Consider the following 23,215-nt stretch of genomic DNA (forward strand, 5'->3'; position numbering starts at 1 on the left):
ATAGAGCCATGTTCTAGAGGCATTTCTCCTGACGTTTCGCCTGCATCTATGGCAAGCATCCTCAGAGGTAGTGAGGTCCTCACTACCTCTGAGGATGCTTGCCATAGATGCTGGCGAAACATCAGGAGAAATGCCTCTAGAACATGGCTCTATAGCCCAAAAAAACCCACAAGAACCTAGTTGTTCCAGATTATTTGCTACTGGATGACGGATGGGGGGAAATTGCAATGGAAAGCAAAAACAAGAAATCCTGTACTTCCTTTCTAGACTTTTTTCTGTCCACACATATCATGAACCATTACTTTTATATAAAGCTGTATATTTCTCATCTATAAACTTTTTAATGAAAGTATCTTGTAGGACATTCAAACCTAGAATATGACATCCAAATATTTACACTTAAGGGTTCTCAACTTTTTCTACTCCTTATTACATCTTCTTTTTTTATCTCTGCTCTCCTCCCTTCATTGTAAACGGAAATCAATGCTGTTCTACAATCATAAAAACAAATATTATCTAAAGAAAAATACTCTCTCTATATATCTACTTTGTTTTAGCATCACAGTAAAATAATACCATAATGCTATCACTCCTGTCTAAAAGTCTTGAGCATTTGTACAGAATCACTATCTGTTCCGGTTGGTTTCATTCGTAAGACCCCATTTCAGTTTTCGAGCACCTCTCTCCAGAACGGGTGCATTTCCAAATTAGCATTTTTGTCCAAGGTCCAAAAAAATTAATATTTTTGGCCCATTGGCGGCAAAGTGCCAGGGCCTACAGCCAAGTGCGCCAACCGCCAATCACCAAATAAGAGGCTCTTGACACTTGGCTGTAGGTCCTGCCAGGGCCTACGTCTGAGCACGCTGAGCGCCAAGTAAGAGGGCCTGCCAGGGCCTACAGCCGATTGCACCAAACGCCGAAAATCAGTTAACCAAACAGTTACTGTTTCCACTTTCGTTTCACTGATATTTCCGTGACAGAGGGGGGTGTACCATTTTGTGCATTCCAAATAAACAAAATGGTAAAAAAACACGAATTAAATGGGTGAGATGGTAACCAGGCCCATGACTACTTTCTATATCATTATTCTGACTGACTACAAATTTTGGAACATTTTCTTTATAAGCTTCTCTTCTTTCCATCACTAACAAAACATCGAGAAGAGGATGACTTCTCCTTTGTGACATGTGAAGAAACCCCTTTCACACCCCTGGGAGCAACAAAGAGAAAGAAAAAGGGAAGCTCTAATTTATACATCCACTGTAAGGCAAACAATGATGTGTTCTGAGTGGGTCCCTAGGGTTGCCCATACCACTAGAACCAGCAATTGGCATCTAGTTTGTCTTTCCTCGGCTTTCAGTGAAAACAGGAAAATGGCTCATGAAGACATTACTCAAGTGAGACATTTCTTGACTTACCTTGGTGTTAGCCATGTCTACAATATACTGGTCTCCTTTAACACACTCCATTACAGGAAAGCCATCTCTGTCAAGAACTTTAGCTTGTGCATTACCCGCAACAACAAGAATGACATCTCCTGTACTGCTGTATTGCAGAGACTTTATCTGGTGACTGAAAAACAAATAGGGAGTATGATTGTCAATAATACAATTGTTTAAAGGTCAGGTACTACAGTATTTTTTTTTTAAAAAAATAGAAAATACATTAACATTTATCACTACTTGCTTAGCAGAAAAGAAAGATTTCCTTTTAAAAAATATAGCATCGAAAAAATTATATAAATAAATGGCAAAATATACTTACAAGGTACATTAATCATGCTAATTAACAGCAATATATGTAATTATTGTTACTTTATCTGTGATACATTGCACAAAACAGATTGTTACTTAAATACTATTAATATCTGTGCACAATATAATTTGATTCAGGCAAATTTTATGCATTTTTGAGCTATCTGGACACATGGAAGCTTGGGGTGATAATCCAAGAGTCAATATGAAAGGGGAAAAGGGTATAAAATATTCTTGCTAGCCCAGAGACAATATTTTTTAAAAGAAGTGGTCAGGAGTCTTTTACACACAGTCCCAATAAAGTAAAATGCAAATCACTCAACAGCCCACTGTGGAGAACTTGCTTACAACTTTGCAGATCGAATTGCTTGATTCTACTCGAACCTGTATTCTTTCAGAAATGATGCTAAAGAGACTGAATATAGTGAAGGAATTGATATGAGTGAATGAATTTAGGCTCAGCTCAAACAAGGTAACATTTATGTTGGCCAAAAAGAAATCTAAACTGGGGTTTGGATTACAACCTATCCTGAACGAGACTGCATTCCCTCTGAAATAAATATGTGCAAGGAGAAACACTGTAAATTATTCATTCTGCAAGAAATATCTTGTATCTTAAAATACTGTATTTATGTCCTGAGACACTGGAGATCATTTCCGTCCTCTGAAATTCTCTCGTTATTTGATGATAGGATTCTCATAATACTGAAATTGCTGGAGATAGATTATGTGAATACTAGGGAATAGGAGAGTCAAACTGGTATATTTGTCATGGATACAGTGATAAAAGTAAAGGGACTGCACAAGGGAAAGTAAAAGCAGGTCAAAATATAATTCTCAATCTCATCAACAAAACAAATGTTCAAATAGGATCCCAAATTGGCACTTTTGAACTTCTAAATGCAAGGTTTTCCCGTTATTATTATTCTTGTGCCAGGGGACATGGGAAATTTCAGGAGAGATAGTGACGAGTGTGCAAAATCAAGACTGCCAAAATACAAAAGTCAACATTGGGCCAAGAATGAGAGAGAACATTTACAACATCAACTACTCTTAGAGAACTTTTCTGACGCAGAAACACGAATCAAATGCAGCCATCTCAATTCTGCTGTTGCTGTTGCGGCCAAATATAAATGAGGTGGAGGCGAGGGGCAGTGAGACTGAGTGAGTGAGTGAGTGATGGGACTTCAAAAGAAAGAGATATAATTTATCTGGACCACATTCTTCCTTTAAAAAGCTACATATATTAAATAAAACATTTATGCTTAAACAATTATTTTTAGTTTTGCAGAATTAAATAAAAGAATAAAACCCAGAACCAAGTCTAAATTAATTTTAGCTATATTACAGTGCATTGTAAGTTTTACTCTTACTATTTTAAATGAAAAAACACATTTCCATCTTATATTAAGCACTAAGACTGCAAACATGTCACTCTGATTTTATTGTTTTAGATTTGTGTATTGTCTATATGCGGCACTTCGCTGTCTTTTGTTAGCTGCCCCGAGTCCCTTCGGGGAGATGGTAGTGGGGTACAATTAAAGTTTATTTATCATCATCATCATGTTTTTGGCAAATGGAAAATAATTTTGGTGCTTTTGTTTTCAGAAAGTGCACCATTTCTACAAAGTAACCAAACTGTTCTTTCCCTAAAAACTATACAGTTAATAATAATATAATATAATAAAACTTTGTATACCGCTCTATCTCCCTTAGGGTACTTAGTGTGATTTCCAATCACAAAAACACACAGCATACAGAGTAAGCAAAACATAAGCATAAAATTATCAGCACAACACATATAAAATAAAACCAGTTCCCCTTTTTCTTTCATTGCTGGAATTTCAGAAAGAGCCTAGGCAAGTAGCCGTGCCTGAGCTAGTGCAAGTAAGACATGAATCATAGAATCATAGAATCATAGAATCAAAGAGTTGGAAGAGACCTCAAGGGCCATCCAGTCCAACCCCCTGCCAAGAAGCAGGAATATTGCATTCAAATCACCCCTGACAAATGGCCATCCAGCCTCTGCTTAAAAGCTTCCAAAGAAGGAGCCTCCACCACACTCCGGGGCAGAGAGTTCCACTGCTGAACGGCTCTCACAGTCAGGAAGTTCTTCCTAATGTTCAGATGGAATCTCCTCTCTTGTAGTTTGAAGCCATTGTTCCGCGTCCTAGTCTCCAAGGAAGCAGAAAACAAGCTTGCTCCCTCCTCCCTGTGGCTTCCTCTCACATATTTATACATGGCTATCATATCTCCTCTCAGCCTTCTCTTCTTCAGGCTAAACATGCCCAGTTCCCTAAGCCGCTCTTCATAGGGCTTGTTCTCCAGACCCTTGATCATTTTAGTCGCCCTCCTCTGGACACATTCCAGCTTGTCAATATCTCTCTTGAATTGTGGTGCCCAGAATTGGACACAATATTCCAGGTGTGGTCTAACCAAAGCAGAATAGAGGGGTAGCATTACTTCCTTAGATCTAGACACTATGCTCCTATTGATGCAGGCCAAAATCCCATTGGCTTTTTTTGCCGCCACATCACATTGTTGGCTCATGTTTAACTTGTTGTCCACGAGGACTCCAAGATCTTTTTCACACGTACTGCTCTCGAGCCAGGCATCCCCCATTCTGTATCTTTGCATTTCATTTTTTCTGCCAAAGTGGAGTATCTTGCATTTGTCACAATTGAACTTCATTTTGTTAGTTTTGGCCCATCTCTCTAATCTGTCAAGATCGTTTTGAATTCTGCTCCTGTCCTCTGGACTATTGGCTGTCCCTCCCAATTTGGTGTCGTCTGCAAACTTGATGATCATGCCTTCTAGCCCTTCATCTAAGTCATTAATAAAGATGTTGAACAGGACCAGGCCCAGGACGGAACCCTGCGGCACTCCGCTCGTCACTTCTTTCCAAGATGAAGAGGAAGCATTAGTGAGCACTCTCTGTGTTCGTCCACTTAACCAATTACAGATCCACCTCACCGTAGTTTTGCCTAGCCCACATTGGACTAGTTTCCTTGCCAGAAGGTCATGGGGGACCTTGTCAAAGGCCTTACTGAAATCCAGGTACGCTACATCCACGGCATTCCCCGCATCTACCCAGCTTGTAGCTCTATCGAAGAAAGAGATCAGATTAGTCTGGTATGACTTGTTTTTGATAAATCCATGTTGACTATTAGCGATGACTGCATTTGTTTCTAAGTGTTTGCAGACCGCTTCCTTAACAATCTTTTCCAGAATCTTGCCCGGTATCGACGTGAGGCTGACCGGACGGTAGTTGTTTGGGTCGTCCTTTTTTCCCTTCTTGAAGATTGGGACCACATTGGCCCTCCTCCAGTCTGCTGGAATTTCTCCTGTTCTCCAAGAACTCTCGAAGATGGTTGCCAATGGTTCCGAAATGACTTCCGCTAGTTCCTTCAATACTCTTGTGTGTTGTTGATCTGGCCCTGGGGACTTGAACTCATTAAGAGCGGCCAGGTATTCCTGGACGACTTCTTTCCCAATTTGGGGTTGGATGTCCTCCAATCCCTCATCCACTCCATCTTGCTGAGGTTGAAGACTCTCTTTTTGTGAGAAGACCGAGGCAAAGAAGGCATTAAGTAGTTCTGCCTTTTCCCTATCCCCTGTCAGCATTGCCCCATCTTCTCCTCGAAGAGGTCCTATCGCCTCCTTGTTTTTCCTTTTTCTACTGACATAAGAATAGAAGCCCTTTTATTGTTTTTAATGTCCCTGGCAAGTCTGAGCTCGTTTTTTGCTTTAGCTTTGCGGACCTTTTCCCTACAGGTGTTGGCTATTTGTTTGAATTCTTCTTTGGTGATTTCTCCCTTTTTCCACTTCTTGTGCATGTCCCTTTTGTGTCTTAGCACAGTTAGAAGTTCTTTGGACATCCATTCTGGCTTCTTTGCACTTGTCCTATTTTTTCTCTTTGTTGGCACGGTTTGCAATTGCGCCTTGAGTATTTCACTCTTGAGAAATTCCCATCCATCCGTAACTCCCTTGTCTTTTAGTATCTGTGTCCACGGAATGCTGCTCAGCGTTTCCTTCATTTTTTGGAAATCAGCTCTCCTAAAGTCCAAAATGCGGGTTTGACTTGTCTTAGTTTCGGCCTTCCTTTGTACCTCAAATTGCAGGAGCACATGGTCACTTGCCCCTAAGGATCCTACCACTTCGACCGCATCGATCAGGTCCTCCGCATTTGTTAGGATGAGATCAAGAGTAGCCAATCCCCTTGTTGCCTCTTCTACCTTCTGGACCATGAAATTGTCTGCAAGGCAAGCGAGGAATTTGTTGGACCTTGTACTCTTGGCCGAGTTTGTTTTCCAGCAAATATCGGGATAGTTGAAATCGCCCATGACTACTACATCTCTTTTCTGTGCCTGTTTGGTCAACTGTTGGCAGAAGACTTCATCAAGATCTTCCTCCTGGCTTGGGGGTCTGTAGTAGACGCCTACAACGACATCTTTTTGAGTCCCACTTCCCTTGATTCTTATCCAGATGATTTCAAGCTGGTTTCCCAGATTGCTCTCTTGAATTTCTTCTGCAGTATAAGAGTTTTTGACATATAAGGCTACTCCGCCTCCTCTCCCCTTTGTTCGGTTTCTGTGAAAGAGGTTATACCCCTCGATATCTACATTCCAGCGATAGGAGTCATCCCACCAGGTTTCAGTGATGGCTATGATATCATATTTGTGGTGTTGTGCTAGAAGTTGGAGTTCGTCTTGTTTATTTCCCATGCTCTGTGCATTAGTGTAAAGACATGTGAGCCCCTGGGATCTTCCCTTGAGCTGTTTAATTGGGATTATTGTGCTTTTGGTACTTGGTCCTTGTTGTGTTTGTGCAGCCCTCCATTTAGCCTTCTGGCGATTCCCAGACATTATGGGTAAAGTAGTGTTCGCAAGGCTGTTGTCCCCCTCCCCCGGTGGACCTAGTTTAAAGTGCGTCTAATGAGGTTTGCGAGTCTGTGAGCAAAAAGGTGTTTTCCTACTTGTGTGAGATGCACCCCATCCCTTGCCAGTAGGCCATCCTCCTGGAAAAGCAGGCCATGGTCGAGGAAGCCAAAGCGTTCCTCCTGACACCATTTTCTAAGCCAGTCATTGACCTGTACTATTTTTCTGGCTCTTGTGGGTCCGTGTCTTACAACAGGGAGGAGGGATGAAAAGACCACCTGTACATTACATTCTTTTAGCATTGCTCCTAGAGCTCGAAAATCATTTGTGATCTTTTGAAACGTATGCCTTGCAGTATCATTGGTTCCTACATGAATCAACATGAGGGGAGGACGGTGATAGGGCTTGAGGAGCCTGGTGAGCCTCTGAGTGATATGGTGTATTTTTGCCCCCGGTAGGCAGCATATTTCTCGAGCCATCCCATCTGGTCTGGAAATGACAGCTTCCGTTCCTCTAAGGAGGGAGTCGCCTACTACCAAGACCTGTTTACTTTCAGGAATGACAGGCCCCCTTTTGTGCAATGTAGTGTGTAGGTCTCCAGAAAAGTGATCCTGTTGGTGTGAATTGTGTAGGTGAAAAGTGTTGTCCTCCTCCTCGACATCCCCGGTGCATTCGTCAAGGACAATCCATTGAGATTCGTCCAAGAGTCTATGGTTCTCCTGTATGTGTTCCTGTTGCTCCTGGTCTATGGTTGGGGATGGTACACCTGCAGGATTGTGCAAGTGTGAATGTTGTGAAGTGTTGTCCCAGTCAGGGCTATCCCCCGCACACTGATCAAGGATGAGCCACTGATCAGTATCTAAGCCATTCTGGTCTTCCCCAATATGTTGTGTTTCTTGGTCAGGTGCTAGTTGTGTGAGAATTTGGAATCTATTGTGTAACTGCAGCTGAGCGGAAGTATTCTGAGGAGGCTTCCGGGTCCTATGTGTCCTTCTAAGGGTGACATTTCTCCAAGCCTGAGGGTTGTCCACATCTGAGGTGCTGTTCTGTTGAGCCTCCCCGTAATGTTGGTGTGATATGGGCTGCGTGTCTAGGCCAGTGTGGTGTGTGGTGTCTAAGAACAGCTCAAGTTCCTGAATGTCCTTAAGGGTCTTAATACGGTCCTCGAGTTGTCGTATCCTGTGTTCCATGCGAGTGATCTGTGTACACTTGGGGCAGATGTAATTGAGTAACTGTAGTGTGAAAAAGCTGAACATGCCACAGCTTGTGCAAGAGATGTGAAGTTTTCGTGTTTGTTCCATCTGGAGGTTGCTAATGACCTCCTCTTGGTGTGTGTTTGATGTTGTTGTCTGTATGCAGGGGTGAAAGTATAGGTTACTGTGTGTACGAGTTTATATAGGATATAGGATAACCAGGAAGCTCCGCCTCTCAGACAAAGCAGTTAATTTTCAAACTCAGGAAGCCCCTCCCTCAAACAGAGCAGTTAATTTTTAAACTCAGGAAGCCCCGCCTCTCAAAGAAAGCAGCGCTGAAAGCTGTTAAATTTAAAGAAGCTTACCCTGAAGCAGAAGGAAACAAAATGGGTTCCTGCTTCCTCAACTTCTGTGGAAAGCCCAGCTGCCCCTTGGGTTCAGACACTGGTTTATATAGGATAACCAGGAAGCTCCGCCTCTCAGACAAAGCAGTTAATTTTCAAACTCAGGAAGCCCCTCCCTCAAACAGAGGGGCCAGGGGAATGGGTAAAGCGCAATAACCAGTCCCAACAACAGTAATGGTGGAACCTGTGGATGCTCATTTCCTGAGCCTACTGGAGAACTGACCAGGGTAATTGGGGTGTGTGTGTGTGTGTGTGTTAAGGGCCAGATTCTAGCTAGTGGCCAAGGGCTGGAATTCTTGCTAGTCACTCTCAAAGGCCTGGTGAAACCACTAAGTCTTCAAGCTCTTACGAAAAGAAGGGAGGGATGGTGTCAGTCAGTTCAGCAAACACCTTGAGAATTTTACATGAAAGCTGATAGTAGTGCAATGTGCTCTTTCTATACTTCTCCACTTTTCCTTATAAAAATGTCTCCAAAAATGCCTACGGTTTCCTACAACAACAGTAACTCAGCCAGCTTTTTTCTGGCTATACCTAATGAGAGCATTTGTCTGAGTCTGCATAGGACTGTAAGTTAGGATTCAATACACAGTTTCACACTGGTGCACACAGCCTAATGGTTATCTCTTGGTTCCTTTTGTAAGCATGAATGACTAAAGACCAGAAATAACTTGTTTTGCATGTTTAATGAGATGGTGATATTTTTTGCCCCTTACAAATTAGGATTACAAACTGGGATGGTTTTTGGTTTATGAATCCCAGTTGGCTTCAGAGTCATATCCCATAAAGTGCCTGGCAGCAGAAAAATATCTTACTCTGGTACAGGGAAGAAGACAATGTTGGGAGAAGGTGCAGTTCACTAGGGAGAGCATGCTATAACAAGGGGCAACAACCTAAAAGATGGACATATGGACAAGTTTGTGATGGGAAATTCATTCGATTAAGTATGAAGGGCTCCAATGTATAGAAAGCTCCCCAGGGATAAAACCCAGCATTGTGAATTCGGCTCAGAAACAGTAATCTATACAGGCAGGCCAGAATAGACAGTGCACTTACAAGTGATATGATCTCTGTTGTCAATAGAAGTATTGAACAAACCAGATTTTCTGAAGTATTTTCAAAGGAGACCCTTTCCACTAATCATGATTGTGATAATTGATGTTTTACTGTTTTTAATCTATTGTTTCATTTATTGTTTTATATTGCTGTTATATTGTGATATAAGCCACACCTCGGGGGTTGAGAAGGGCGGGGTAGAAATGTAAATAAATAAATAATCAGCAGTTATTGCAAATGGTTAAATGCATGTTCTGAACTTTTATTATATTTATAAAAACCACAGCTATTAAAATGTTTCTTTTTTATTAAGATATTAAGATATTTCTTATTTAATATCTACATTTGTTGGTGAATAAAGCAATAAAGATTTTTAAGGTCATGAGAAATAGAAAGAAACTTAGTAAATGGCAGGCAAGATGTACTGGGCCAAGCAGGACCGGATCTGAAATCTCCACTGGCACCTCTTCAAACTTAAGTTGACAGCTATGAGAACAGCAATACCAATCTCAAAATATACTCAGCAATCAAATACAAAACAATCTAATGCGGGCTTTCCTCTTAAAGCTGAAATTCCTTGGGCTGCTACACTTTCATCTGTTTGAAATATTCGAGTTAAGTAGTTTTTGGAAGGGGCACTTTAATCCATTTTCACTGCACATGGTCATCTTTCTTTTCTGTTCCCTGCCTTTCCACTGAAAACTATCCCTACAATGGCATTCTATCATGGGATTCATCTCCAGTCAATTCACGACTAAGCAGTTCAAGGTTAATGTTTAAATCTTTTGCATTCTAGGCATCAAAGCAGTAGTGCTTCACATTCTGTTAGCACCAACATCACTATGATCCAAGGTACTGTAGGTATTCTGAATTGTTAGAACTCATTCATGAAATTTACTTTATTCAACACCTGCCCTGATGCCATTTAAGATGCCATTTTAATATTCCATATTCTGTAAAAAGACAGAAGGAAGATGGCACGTGAAAACGAAATGGCAATTCATGCACACAGGTTTGGTCTTATCATCTGAAATACTTTCACAAATGATCAGACCCTTTTATCACCAAAGTACAAGGTTAAGGGAGCTAGTAAGCAATGTAGAACTGAAAGTGATTAATAGTTAAGGGAGAATGTGAGGACATACCATTCACATGGTTGCAGAGATCGAAAAGCTTGAAGTGATGCATCCATTCCAGCAAAATCCCAAAATCTAACATCATAGTCATAGCCGCCAGTTATCAAACGGGCACCTGAAGGATCCAGTCCTAATGCAGATACCTACACAAGACACAAACTCTTAACATGACTCTCTGAGAAGTGATCCATTTAAATTCTTCTATTTGCAAAAATCTTTCAGTAGATGCAATTAACTTTTCTAGTTCCATTTCAAATTCCTTTTTATATTTTAAGTGACTTTTTTTGTCAAAATGACTACATTTTAATCCATTCTTCTATAAAGCCTAAAGTCCCCTAAAGGTTCCCCCTTGACATTAAGTCTAGTCATGTCTGACTGGAGGGTGGTGCTCATTTCCATTTCTAAGCCGAAGAGCCAGCGTTGTCTGTAAACACTTTCAAGGAGCACCGTTACCTTCCCACTAGTGCGGTACCTATTGATCTACTCACATTTGCATATGTTCGAACTGTTAGGTTGATAGAAGCTGGGGCTAACAGCAGGAGCTAACCCTGCTCCCCAGATTCAAACCACCAATCTTTTGATCAGCAAGTTTAGCAGCTCAGTGGTTTAACCCACTGCGCCACCGGGGGGGGGGGGTATACACACATATATATTTCCAAAACAATTGAAAAGTAGAAAACAATGCAAAAGCTATTAATGGGTAGATGGACAGTTGTAGAAAGACAAAAAAGCAATGTGAATGCTTAGAAAGAGTAGCTTAACTATATATGATTTTTCAATTTAGCTGTGAATTGTAAGAACATCCAATCTCCCATGAGTCATGTTTATGGGCTACTCATGCTTAGAAGATAAAAGGCCTCTGTGTAAATGAGCTGGAGAAGGTGCAACACAGCTGGGTAACTCTATGGGAGGCATTTCTACACCTCCTGTTCTAAGCTATGGCTGTGTTTAATACTATACATGCACCGATTAGTTGAGAATACACAACTGAACTCAATGCAAATCTCTTGTATCACTGGGCCTTACATTTTCTTTTGAACACAATCCTGACATTTTCTTTTTGAATTATTCAATGAGCTTTTCTTTTGAAGAAAATAACAAGAGTCTTCAATGCTCCACTACTATTTTCAAGGACAGTACTATCCTGCTTATACTCTGGTGACACAAAATGAGTTTGCAAACCAGACTGTTATAGATGAATTGCACTACACTTAATTTCACAGCAGGAGAAAAAAAATCACATTAGACAGTTGCTGTGCATACAGCTGAAGCAGCTGTAAATTGTGAATACAGAAAACATGACACTTGGTTGATTATGTAACACTTTCCACTGCTCACCTACATGTCAAAGCTGTCAGGAGAAAATTTATCCCTGCAGTTTCATTGGGAAAACCACTCTTGTTACAGGAAAGGCAACTGGGAAATTAATTAGGTTTCTGGAAAGGATCTTCAATGAGGGAAAACTGTTCTGATATTTCTCAGCTGCACAGGAACACAGACATCAACAGCTTAAATTCATTAGTTTGAAGAGCTACAGATGGGATTCTAAGTGACCTGACCTTACACAAAAGCAGGAGAGATGGCCAAAGGGAGATGTGGGCGCTTGATAGGTTGTCTCTGGAGAGAATGTCTCAGAAGTGGAGGGCAGAAGCAGTTAGCATAAGAAACATGGTTTGGCTGTCAAGAAATGGTGAACTATGCCACAGACAACTATCTGTATCTCTTTTATTACTCAGTATGAAGGATGCAAATCTGAGGTTTAGGTGATATATATTTAACATTAAGATCAGATAAAAATTTTCCATCCAAACACAGGGTGCCCCTCCCCCAAAATTCTACTATTCTCAAATCACTATTTGGCAACTTGAGGCCAGGCTTTAGCATAGCAGGTTAACCACCAGCTGGGATAAATCTTGTCAATCAAAAGGTTGGCAGTTCGAAGCCCAGGAGTGAGCACCTGACCTTCAGCCGAGGTCACTGCCCATCTAGCAGATTGCAAACAGCTGTGAGTAGATAAATAGGTACCACTTAGCAGGGAGTGTTTTAATGGCACCATAAGGAAATACCAGGAAATGCCGGTGATCAAAAGGAGGAAGCCTGTGAACAGGGCTCTTCGGCATGGAGGATGGAGCAACAGCACCCCCCTCCTCCCATGGCCGGAATCGAGCACAACCTCCAAGATGCCGAAAGATGAGAAAAGCCTATATACCTCTATCTGCACTATTGCCTGTCTTGTCAGTGTATAACAACATTGAATGTTTGCCGTATATGTATTCTGTGATCCGCCCTAAGTCCCCTTTGGGGTGAGAAGGGCGGAATATAAACACTATAAATAAATAAATAAATAAATAAATAAATAAATACATACATACATACATACATACATATTTAACTATTGGTGAGCAATGAAACTAACCTGCAGTGGACATAAACTACTTGTCTATCACACAGTTTCACACTATTGCAAGAATACGTGTATTAATGAAGGACTCAGAGCAGAGAATTAAGTGGCTTTTCATTCCATAACTAGATCAAATCCATTGCCCTACCTCTGAAGTTCTCCGTGGCTTTGTTCTGCATTGTTTTAATTTCCTATTATGCCTTTACCATGACATCTTCTTCTTTAGCCTTTCCATAAATTACTACTTGAAGGTCTTTTTCAATGACTGCACCTACTTTTCTGTTCCCATGGGCATTGCTGCCCCCTGAACAAATATAGAGTGGTCATATTTCTCACTCTCTATTTTAAGTGGAAAACTCCTTGTGGCATTAACTTACCCATTTTGTCCATTTAGCAAAAACTGATAGCCCAAAATAAAATAATGATAATAAAGTTTTTTTTTCTCAGATGAATGGCATCTAGCTATTTGCTGGTTTCCCAAGCTACACAGAAGGGCATTATGAGCAGTCCTTATAAAAATCAAATCTCTTTTGACTGGATGATGGTTTAGTTCCTTAAATTCATATAATTATTGACTTACAGAATTTGAAAGGCACTTCAAGGCTAATCTTCAACTTCATGCAAAAGCCTCAGAAGTAGAGTCACCACAATAAATGTATTGTTGTTCAGGGTCTGTTTGAAGACTTCCAGCAAGTGGGAATCCATTACCCTACTAGCAAAGTGGTTTCACTATTCAACATCTCTGGCATCATGACATTTCTCCTTATGTTCAATTGAAATCTGTTTCTCCTTTAACAGATGCTCATTATATCTAGTCTTGCCCTTTGGAATCAATTTAGAATCAACTTGGTAACAGAACAGGCTCGCTGAATTTCAGAGCTATAATTTAGTTATGAGTATATTTCAGTAATTCTGTTGAATGATGAAGATTTTGTCATTGTAAGAGGATATGATTTATTTTAAAAGTACTATGACATTCCAGCCTTCCCTGCTCCAGGCTCACCATGCCCATTTCCTTTAGCCTCTCCCTACAAGATTTGATTTTTACTGATGTTCTGAATACTCCAGAATATGGCTTCCAAATAATTTATAAGAATCATACTTGCTACCTGTGTTAAATTTAGTAAGTAACAACAACAAACAGGCTTTTATCACAATGCTGCACAATTGTGAGACATTAAAATGCTTACTGTTTTAGTTCCATGATTCAGTGTAATTTCATGTGAGTCAGGAATCTTCCTCACAGGATCCTATGGAGAACAATTTTATTACAAAAAAATTAGAGTGTACATAAAATTCATATATTTTGATAACTATAAAATATATGAAGTATATGAACTATGTCTGCTGTGAACTTAGTTTATTTCCAATGTTTCTTACTGGTAAAACATATCACAGAGAATAGAACTCATAGCCTCTTGGGGGGTGAGGGGAGGTTCAACATTTTAACACATATTTGAACATAGCTATGTACAGTATTTTAGAGAAGGCCACTGCTTGAAGGCTTGAATACACCTAGGTAATTTATCTTTCCACAACACCCTGTGTAAGGACTTGTACTCTTTCAAAATGTGCACAAGGTTGGTATTCATTAGTCTTGTGCTTCTGTATAGAAACGCTATCCATTTCTGTTTGTTTCATTTGTATGGCCCTGTTTTTGTTTTTGAGCTTTGCTTCCAAAAACAGGGCCTTTCCCAATGAGCTGTTTCATTCTTTCATCCAAATGAACGAAAATTTTCGTCCACTGGCCAACATGGGAGAACTTCCCATGCTCCCCTTCCCCTCTGTTTTAGGACTAGAGGGTCTCACCATTTAATTGATCCCCAGGCTCTCTCCAGCATTCATCTGAGTTGTTAGGATTGGTGGGAGAAACCCCTGTCTCTGAATCCGAATAGGCAAAATGCAGTCTGTGGCTCACTGATACTGTTTTTCCAGCTCTTGGCTCTTTTTCAGGCTGCATTATCTTTTTAAATGGGTAGCAAGGCCCCCCTGTACTTTTCAACACATAGTAACTTGGAAAGAGACTCTCTTTAAGAGAAAGAGTGTATGGGAGAGGACAGTTAGTAGTAGAGAGGTTTTAAAGTGCATAGTGGTCAGAATCTCTCCAGCCGGTTAAAGATTGTAGGTTTTCTTTCTTTAGAAATCAGTTTTTAGGACTTATTATAGAAGCCTGTTAGGAAGGAAAGGAGGAAGAAATGCTTGAATGAAAGAGGCTGTAGGAAGGAAAGGAGGAAGAAATGCTTGAATGAAAGAGGCTGTTTCTGTAACTTCTTCATAGAAGAATAATCACATCATTGTAACTACCAAGCATCTGCACAGGCTGGCGTCCTATCCTCCACAGGAAGCAACCCAACGAAGTTGAGCAAATGAGGTTTTCCATTCTACCATTTCAAAACTGGAGGTAGGTTTCTATGTTTCATTGTTGTTCTACACTGGAGTCCTCAGATCAAAGCAGTTTATTAATATTTACAAATGGAAATATAAATGAAATAAATAAGAATAGAAGGATCAATTTTTCACAGCAAAATGCTCCACGCTGAAATAAAACACCAAAAAGAAGAACCAAATTTAAGATACATACAGTAGTCTGATGAACTGAGAAGGTATCCAAAACACTATACAGAATCTTCACATTATATTGGAGTAGCTGCATTTTTTAAAAGTCTCATGGTGTGTCTTTACAAAATATTATCTCTTCTATATTAAAGATAAAGGCACTGTGTGACTAAATGTTGACACAAAACTAAAAAAGAGAACCATCCAATATATAATGTGATTTCATTGGAAAGACACTATTATCAAAAACATCATTGAAATGCAGTCTCCTTTAGGCGGGATGGTAAATTCTTCTACTGGCTGATCTTGCCTTGAAAGGCAAATCATGATAAACACTACACAAAACGCAGCTATCCAGTCCTTGGGTAGAATCAATATTCATGTTGATGTTAGTACTTTGGGATCATAAAATATTCAAAACATGGCAAACTTCTGAGTTTGCCAGAACTCTCCGTCAACAGAAGGGTGGGGAAGTTCAAAAATTTGATCACCTATTGTGGTCATCATCACAAGACACCAACAATATAAAAATGAGATTTAAACATATCTGTTTGTCCAGTCTGCTAATATCTTCCTTTAAAAAAAGAAATGCAAGGAAGACAGAAACAAACAGGCGAGAGAAGATTATGGTAAGTAAAAGAGCTTTTAAGTTAGTCCAATGGTCCTGGGCAAAGGCCATTTTTGACAATGAGATATCAAGTACTACCTGCAATTATCACTTATACAGAATAGAAATGTACACATCTAACTCTGTGTTCTTATTATTCCAGAACTGAAAGAAGTATATGCCGAAAAAAGAACACGAACTGTTCTATCCAAGGGATTCCAGCATTTTAAACAAGACTCTTTAATCAAAACAGAACTTAAGATAACAACCTCCAGGGACATGCCTTGGCATAACATCTCTTAAATTAGCCAAATATTTATAAAGAATCAGTTTGACCCATTCCATTTTAGTAAATTTAAACTTCCTAAACTGTAGGATATGCTATAAATACATCAAACCCACCCCCACAATTGCCTATATATGAGCACAAATCCAATTGCAAGTTGAGATCCATCCAGTCACTTCATTCCAAAGAGCTGCAAACAACAGAAGAGAATATTTCATTCTCTCCTCCCCCAAAAAATTAGGTAATTTATTTTAAGGAGTGATGACTTCTGAGACAGAAGGCATTCTACACTGATTCAAATGTTAGCCTACACCCAATTAATTGCAATAAGAAAGTATTTAATCTAATTTACAGCTTTACCTCATTCCCTTTGTTTCCAACATTGAGAAGTGACTGTTGTGACTTGTGGTATGCCTTTGAGTCATTTCTGATTTATGGTGACCTTAAAGCAAATCTATCATGTAGTTTTCCTGGCAAGTGTTGTTCACAGGAGGCCAGTCTCTGCCTTCTTCTAAGGTTGAGAGTGTGTGGCTTAATCAAGGTTCACCCATTTCAGAGTGGGAATTTGAACTCTGCACTCCAGAGTTATAATTCAATGCTCAAATCACTACATAATGCTGGTTCTCCAAACAACAATGACAGTAACAACAAGAACAACAACAGAAGACTTGGGGGAACCCCAAAGTATTCAAATGTACAAGAAATTAATTAGGAAAAAAGACATAAGAATACATACAACTAAAAAAGTAATTATGCTCAATGAAAATGTTGACAGTCAGGAGAACAGACACAGGGTAGTTAAACATCTCATGGAAAGGGGAAATATTCTCAAGAAGTGCACGGATGATTGACAGAAACCATTCACACAGTCATTGTTTCCTTGTTCTTTCTTTTTTCTACTGACATAAACAAAGAAACCCCTTTTATTGGTTTTAATCTCTCTTGCTCATTCTGTACATTAGCCTGATGAACCTTTTCCCTACACATGTTGGTTGTTTACATTCCTCTTTGGTGATTTCCTCCCTTTTTCATTTCTTTTGCATGTCTCTTTTCAATCTTAGCTCAGTTAAAAGTTCTTTGGAGATCCATTCTGGTTTCTTTACACTTTAACTCTGAAACAACTTGAAGGCACACAACAACAACAATCCTAATTAACGAGTATCTCATCAGCCAAAAGCAGGCCCTCACTTCCCATTGAAGTACTGGTAAAATTGTTCTTCATTTTAAATATTGTATTGTTTTTTCATGGTTTTTTGCACTACAAATAAGATATGTGCATTGTGCATAGAAATTCATTCATGTTTTTTTCAAACTATAGTCTGCCCCCTCCCCCCACCCAAACAATCTGAGGCCCTCTGTTTAAAAAGTTTGAGGACCCCTGCCTTGGACAGAAATCTGATAGGTACTGCAGTTATATGATCAATATTTCATATAATTTCAAGAATGATAACCACTCTCTCTGACAGCTGACACTAGGATACAAAGAGAGCATCTCAGTAGAACTGACCTGACAATGAAAAACAAAACCATAAAATTGCATTCAAGCACAAGTACAAAGAAGGAAATAACTTAAGCTTTACAACTGCATGAAATGTTAATTAACAGTTAAAGCCACAGGACTGAGCATTACTATATCAGTGTAGGCAAAACTCACTTAACAAAGTCTATGGGAAAGAAGCTGTTTTTACCGTCGTTTTAACTGATGTAGCTAATCCAAGTTAGCTCAACCATGGTTAACCATGCTGATGAAATTCCCACCATTAATTAAGCATGACAGGAGGGAAGACCATATAATTTTGTAGTCCATTTCCAATTCCTTGTGGATCAAGAAGAGTATTGGAGTAACATATAAAATTCTCTGTTGATGTCTTCACATTATATTAAATCCCAAACCAGATCCTTTGCTACCCACAACCAATTCAATGTATTGTAGAAGACATGAAAGGTGATTCTGCAAATGCACCAAACTACCATAACTTGCAGACTGTGGACAGGAAATCATAAGACGCTTACTTCTTGGGAGGAGAGCAATGTCCAATCTTGATAAAATAGTAAAGAGTAGAGACATCACACTGGCAAAAAAGATCCACGTAGTCAAACCCATAGTATTCCCTGTAGTAACCTACGGATGTGAGAGCTGGACCTTAGGGAAGGCTGAGCGAAGGAAGATAGATGCTTTTGAACTGTGGTGCTGGAGGAAAGTTCTGAGAGTGCCTTGGACTGCGAGAAGATCCAACCAGTCCATCCTCCAGGAAATAAAGCCCGATTGCTCATTGGAGGGAAGGATACTAGAAACAAAGTTGAAGTCCTTTGCCACATCATGAGGAGACAGCAAAGCCTAGAGAAGACAATTATGCTGGGGAAAGTGGAAGGTAAAAGGAAGAGGGGCCGACCAAGGGCAAGATGGATGGATGGCATCCTTGAAGTGACTGGACTGAGCTTGAAGGAGCTGGGGTGGTGACAGCCGACAGGGAGCTCTGGCGTGGGCTGGTCCATGAGGCCACGAAGAGTCGGGGACGACTGAACGAATGAACAACAACCATAACTTGTCTTTCAGAAGACAGGAAACACATATTAGTCCATCTAAGTACCATTGTATTCTCTGAGTAGTAAGAGACCTTTAGCATTGCAAAAAGAGATTTGAAGTGGGCACCAGAAATTGAACCACAAATGTCTGCAGGCAAGACATGTGGTCTGCCACTGAGCCACAGTGTCGCCCAATAATTGCAAATTTGCTATCTTTGTTAACCAGAAAAATTAGGAGGAAAAAAAATCCACATTTCATGGTGGTTCTTCTAAACAGGAGGGAGCTCCCAGATCCCCACCCATTCTCATAAGATATCAAGAAAAGATCTGCACAGCAGCATACAAAATAGCAGTGACCACAGGATGGTTTTGGAAGGAACAGAATAGCTTGGTGGTTTGGAGGGAGTCCTCAGTGGAATTGCTCGACAGCTAAGAAAACTAAACAAAAGACTTGATTAGCATCTCCCAGACATAGCTGACGTATAACCTCAAGGGTGTTCTGTTCCAAAATCACAACTAGAAACTACTGCAGTCTCATTACAAACATTAAATACTTTAAAAAGCATTTTGTAAAGTCCTTCCAACAATCACAGAACAAAATAACAGGATGTTATGATCTGGGACAAGCAACTAGAGTGCTCCAGATGTTTTCAACTACAACTCCCATCAGTTTTAATCAATAGTCAGGATGACTGGAGAAGCCTACCAGGTACCCACCTTTGGGCTAGAATGTTCTACAACAGTTTTAAGAAATGTAGAACCTCTATGTCTCTATTCTTTTATCCATATAATTTCTTCTACTGTTTGTTCAGTTTTGCACATATAGATACAACAACAAAGAATGCATCAACACTAAGAAATCCATTTTGGTTTTATATGAATGAAGTACCTGAAATTATTTAATTTTGGCCAACATGACAGGAAATACAGTAAAAGGAAAGGAACAAAGGAGGATTCACCGTTGGTAAATCTAATATCCATCAAGAACAGAGTTCCTCAAACTGGAACTCTCCAGGATTGCTGGATTACAACTCCCATCATTCCATCATCCTGCTAGCAATAATGAGATGTGTCATCCAAAACATATGGAGAGAATAGCACCATCTATTACAAAAAAAATCTCTTCAGTTCCACTGTTGCATGGAATGGAACAATGTAGAAAAGCATTGTATAAAAAAGAATCACATTTAACACAAAAGTACAAGAGCCAGAAACTAAAGCTGTGTAGTGATTATGACGGGTAACAAATTGCTACTAATTGGGACTGGGCAAGAGGTTAGTAGGCATAATCCCAAAGGCAGGGAAAGAACCATAGAAATAAACCAGTTTAGAAAGAAAGGAAGTTATTACATATTCAAATATATATGATCGCACAGCTTGAGTAGGTCATGTAACTCCCTGTGAGTAAACTTGGAAAAATGGAATTATACTCATCAGCCTTAAAAGGCAGATGCTACAATTCAATCACCGGTATCCATAGAGCTTACTATAAACTCAGCTCAGTGTTATTTCTTGGATAGAAGAATGATAAATCAAGTGAGCAATATATGAAGTTTCCTGTTTCATGGCTCTTAAATGTTTGAGACAATATTATACAAGCACATTTGCCAGATGATACTGAAATCATTGAACACTGACAAAATACTGGAGGCAGTCATCCAATTGAAGAAATTTTGAATCATTTGGCATTAGATAACCAATTGGTTAAATACTGTATACATTATTCAGGGGGGCGGAAGGTTAACAGCAGATTTAGTATTCAGAATGCACCTAAATGATTTCAGACATACAATTTGTTTCTGCGTATTATACCTAACAAAATACACAGACATTTTAAAACAGACTGGGAAAAAAAAACAAGGCAGTGTTTTACGCAAACCAGCAATGTTTGGTTAGGCTTCCCCCCCCCCCCCCCCAAAGTCAGGAGTGACTTCAGAAACTGCAAGCCACATCTGGTGTGAGAGAACTGGCCGTCTGCAAGTACGTTGCCCAGGGGATGCCCGGATGTTTTACCACCCTGATGGAGGCTTCTCTCATGTCCTCACATGGGAAACTGGAGCTGACAGATGGGACCTCACCCTGTTCCCTGGATTCAAACCGTCAACCTTTCGGCCAGCAGTCCTGCCAGCACAACGGTTTAACTCACGGCATTTAAAACTGGATTTCCTCCTTTGGGCATTATTGTTTTATTCTATTTAATTCAGATTTAATACTGATTAATGCAATTTAAGTAGCCAAAACTGATTTAACTGAAACCAAAATTTCTTTAAACTAGATTACGTACCCCAATTTAAATGATTCAGTCACACAAGACAATTGGAAACACCTTAGAAAAGGCATTATATGTTAAGTGTGAAAGAGATTGCCTCTTTGAAGGTGCTACTTGGCATTTTTATTTTAGTCAATGTTTTAAATTAAAAATAACCAAGTATGTATTTTAGAAACTGCTGCCCGGCTAGTTGTGGATATCTTTTGGGTTAAAAAAATCATAGGAAATTCTATTAATTTATTCTTTTTTTTAAGTTGAGCATTTGGGCCTTAACAGAAACTGACAACCTAGTAAGGCATCCGTGCACAATGGGATGGTTTGAGCAGCAAATTCATAAACCCTCCCAAATACTTCAATTTTTTTTTTAAAAAAAATACAATATGTTTAACTTACTGTAGGCAGTAAGGGCAATTCCATGTAGAACATGAACAGCTGGTTCCAATCCTATTAGTATTTTGATTAGTAATTCTCCCATGCCACCCATAAATTATCTTCAAATCATTAAAATCTAACCCACAACATGAACTGTCACATAACAGCACATTTTTATGTAATGGAATAGAACATGAGAAATTGCTAGGAGACCAGCATTATCTATGCAGAAGAAGAAAATGGGAGGCTTCACACACAACCGTTTTGTCAAGTTGAGGCTAAAGATCTATACATACTCTCCAGGGATGAAGTCTTATTCAATTAAGAAAGACTTAACTTCAGAACAGACATGCAAAGGATTGCATTGCTAATACAGCAATGCACCTCTGTTGACTGGAATGTAACCACATCCTATTTTCCGATGCGACAGTGCTGTGAAATCACATTACACAATCAAACTCGATAGGCTTGCTGCCCCCCATAAGTGATTACATTGACAGTACATGGAGCCAGGGGTTTTATTAAACTGTTTCAATTTAATCAGGAAATTTTACATTATGTATAATATAGACTTAAGCACCCAGTTTATTTCACAAGTCACTCAAGGAAGGGGAATAGGATAAATACAATGCACTCCCAAATTTATCTTCAGCCCTGACAAAAGACCTTAGGAACTCACGGCACTTCTCTTACTGAGGATCAATGACATAAACGCTAATTAGAAATAGCGTTTTATCTTCTCAAGATTTTTGCTGTTGTGCACTTTCAAGTATTTATGGCTTATGGCAGCCCTATCATAGGTTTTCTTAGAAAGATTTATGCTTTCCCATGAAGGTGAGAGAGGATGATCTGCCCATACTGACTATGGAAGATTCAGACCCCTGTCTTCCAGAGTCTTAGTCCCAATCGTCAAACTACAAAAACATTCTGGCTTGTTTGGCAAATATTACTGCTCTTCTTTTCTTTCTTTTGTTATTGCCTTTGACCTCAGGACCATAGAGGATGTGGCCTGATAGGCAGGTTGCATTTACTTACACCATACCATCTGAAGAAAACATTTGATACAGAATCATTTGCTTCGAAATCATGGCAGAATGTTGCACCTTTTTGGTTGACTTCATAAAGGTATCAACACAATATGGACTTTAGGATAAAATATATATAGGCAAAGGTAAAGGTTGTCCCCTGACATGAAGCCCAGTCATGACTGACTCTGGGGTGTGGTGCTCATCTCCATTTCTAAGCCGAAGAGCCGACGTTGTCCGTAGACACCTCCAAGGTCATGTGGCCGGCATGACTGCATGAAGCGCTGCTACCTTCCCATCGGAGCGGTACCTATTGATCTACTCACATTTGCATGTTTTCGAACTTCTAAGTTGGCAGAAGCTAGGGCTGACAGTGGAAGCTCACGCCGCTCCCCGGAATCGAACCTGTGACCGTTCAGTCAACAAGCTCAGCAGCTCTGTGCTTTAAACCACTGTGCCACTGGGGGCTCCAGCAAAATATATATACACCTTTACTTTTCTCCACTACTAGCCTGGTCAGACAGCCAAAATGAAAGGGAAGAGGGGAATTTGGAAGGAGGGTGAGTTAATAGCTCCTTTTAATCAACAAAGAACCAAAACAAATATTCCCAAGTACCAAGATTCAGGCCACTATGTGCGGCTAGGATAGTAATTGTCAACTTCCATCAAATTGACTTCAACTTATGGCAACCTTACGAATGAGAAACTTTCAAGTCACCTATTATCGCAAGTGTCTTGCAAACTCAGGGCCATGGC

The 23,215-nt window shown here is 39.8% G+C and overlaps 1 protein-coding gene across 1 annotated transcript in view; it reads right to left on the bottom strand.

The window, feature by feature from the left end:
- The window catches only part of WDR70 (WD repeat domain 70), a 130,287-nt gene that overhangs the window by 92,794 nt on the left and 14,278 nt on the right, over positions 1-23,215 (bottom strand). Inside the window, exons 6-8 of the mRNA XM_060761407.2 lie at positions 14,009-14,068; positions 10,427-10,560; positions 1,419-1,572 (exon numbers count right to left, since the gene is read on the bottom strand). Coding sequence (XP_060617390.2) covers positions 1,419-1,572; positions 10,427-10,560; positions 14,009-14,068 — 348 coding nt within the window. The remainder of the gene's footprint in view (positions 1-1,418; positions 1,573-10,426; positions 10,561-14,008; positions 14,069-23,215) is intronic.

This window comes from Anolis sagrei, chromosome 2 (genome assembly GCF_037176765.1).
Source record: "Anolis sagrei isolate rAnoSag1 chromosome 2, rAnoSag1.mat, whole genome shotgun sequence".
Classification (NCBI taxonomy): domain Eukaryota; kingdom Metazoa; phylum Chordata; class Lepidosauria; order Squamata; family Dactyloidae; genus Anolis; species Anolis sagrei.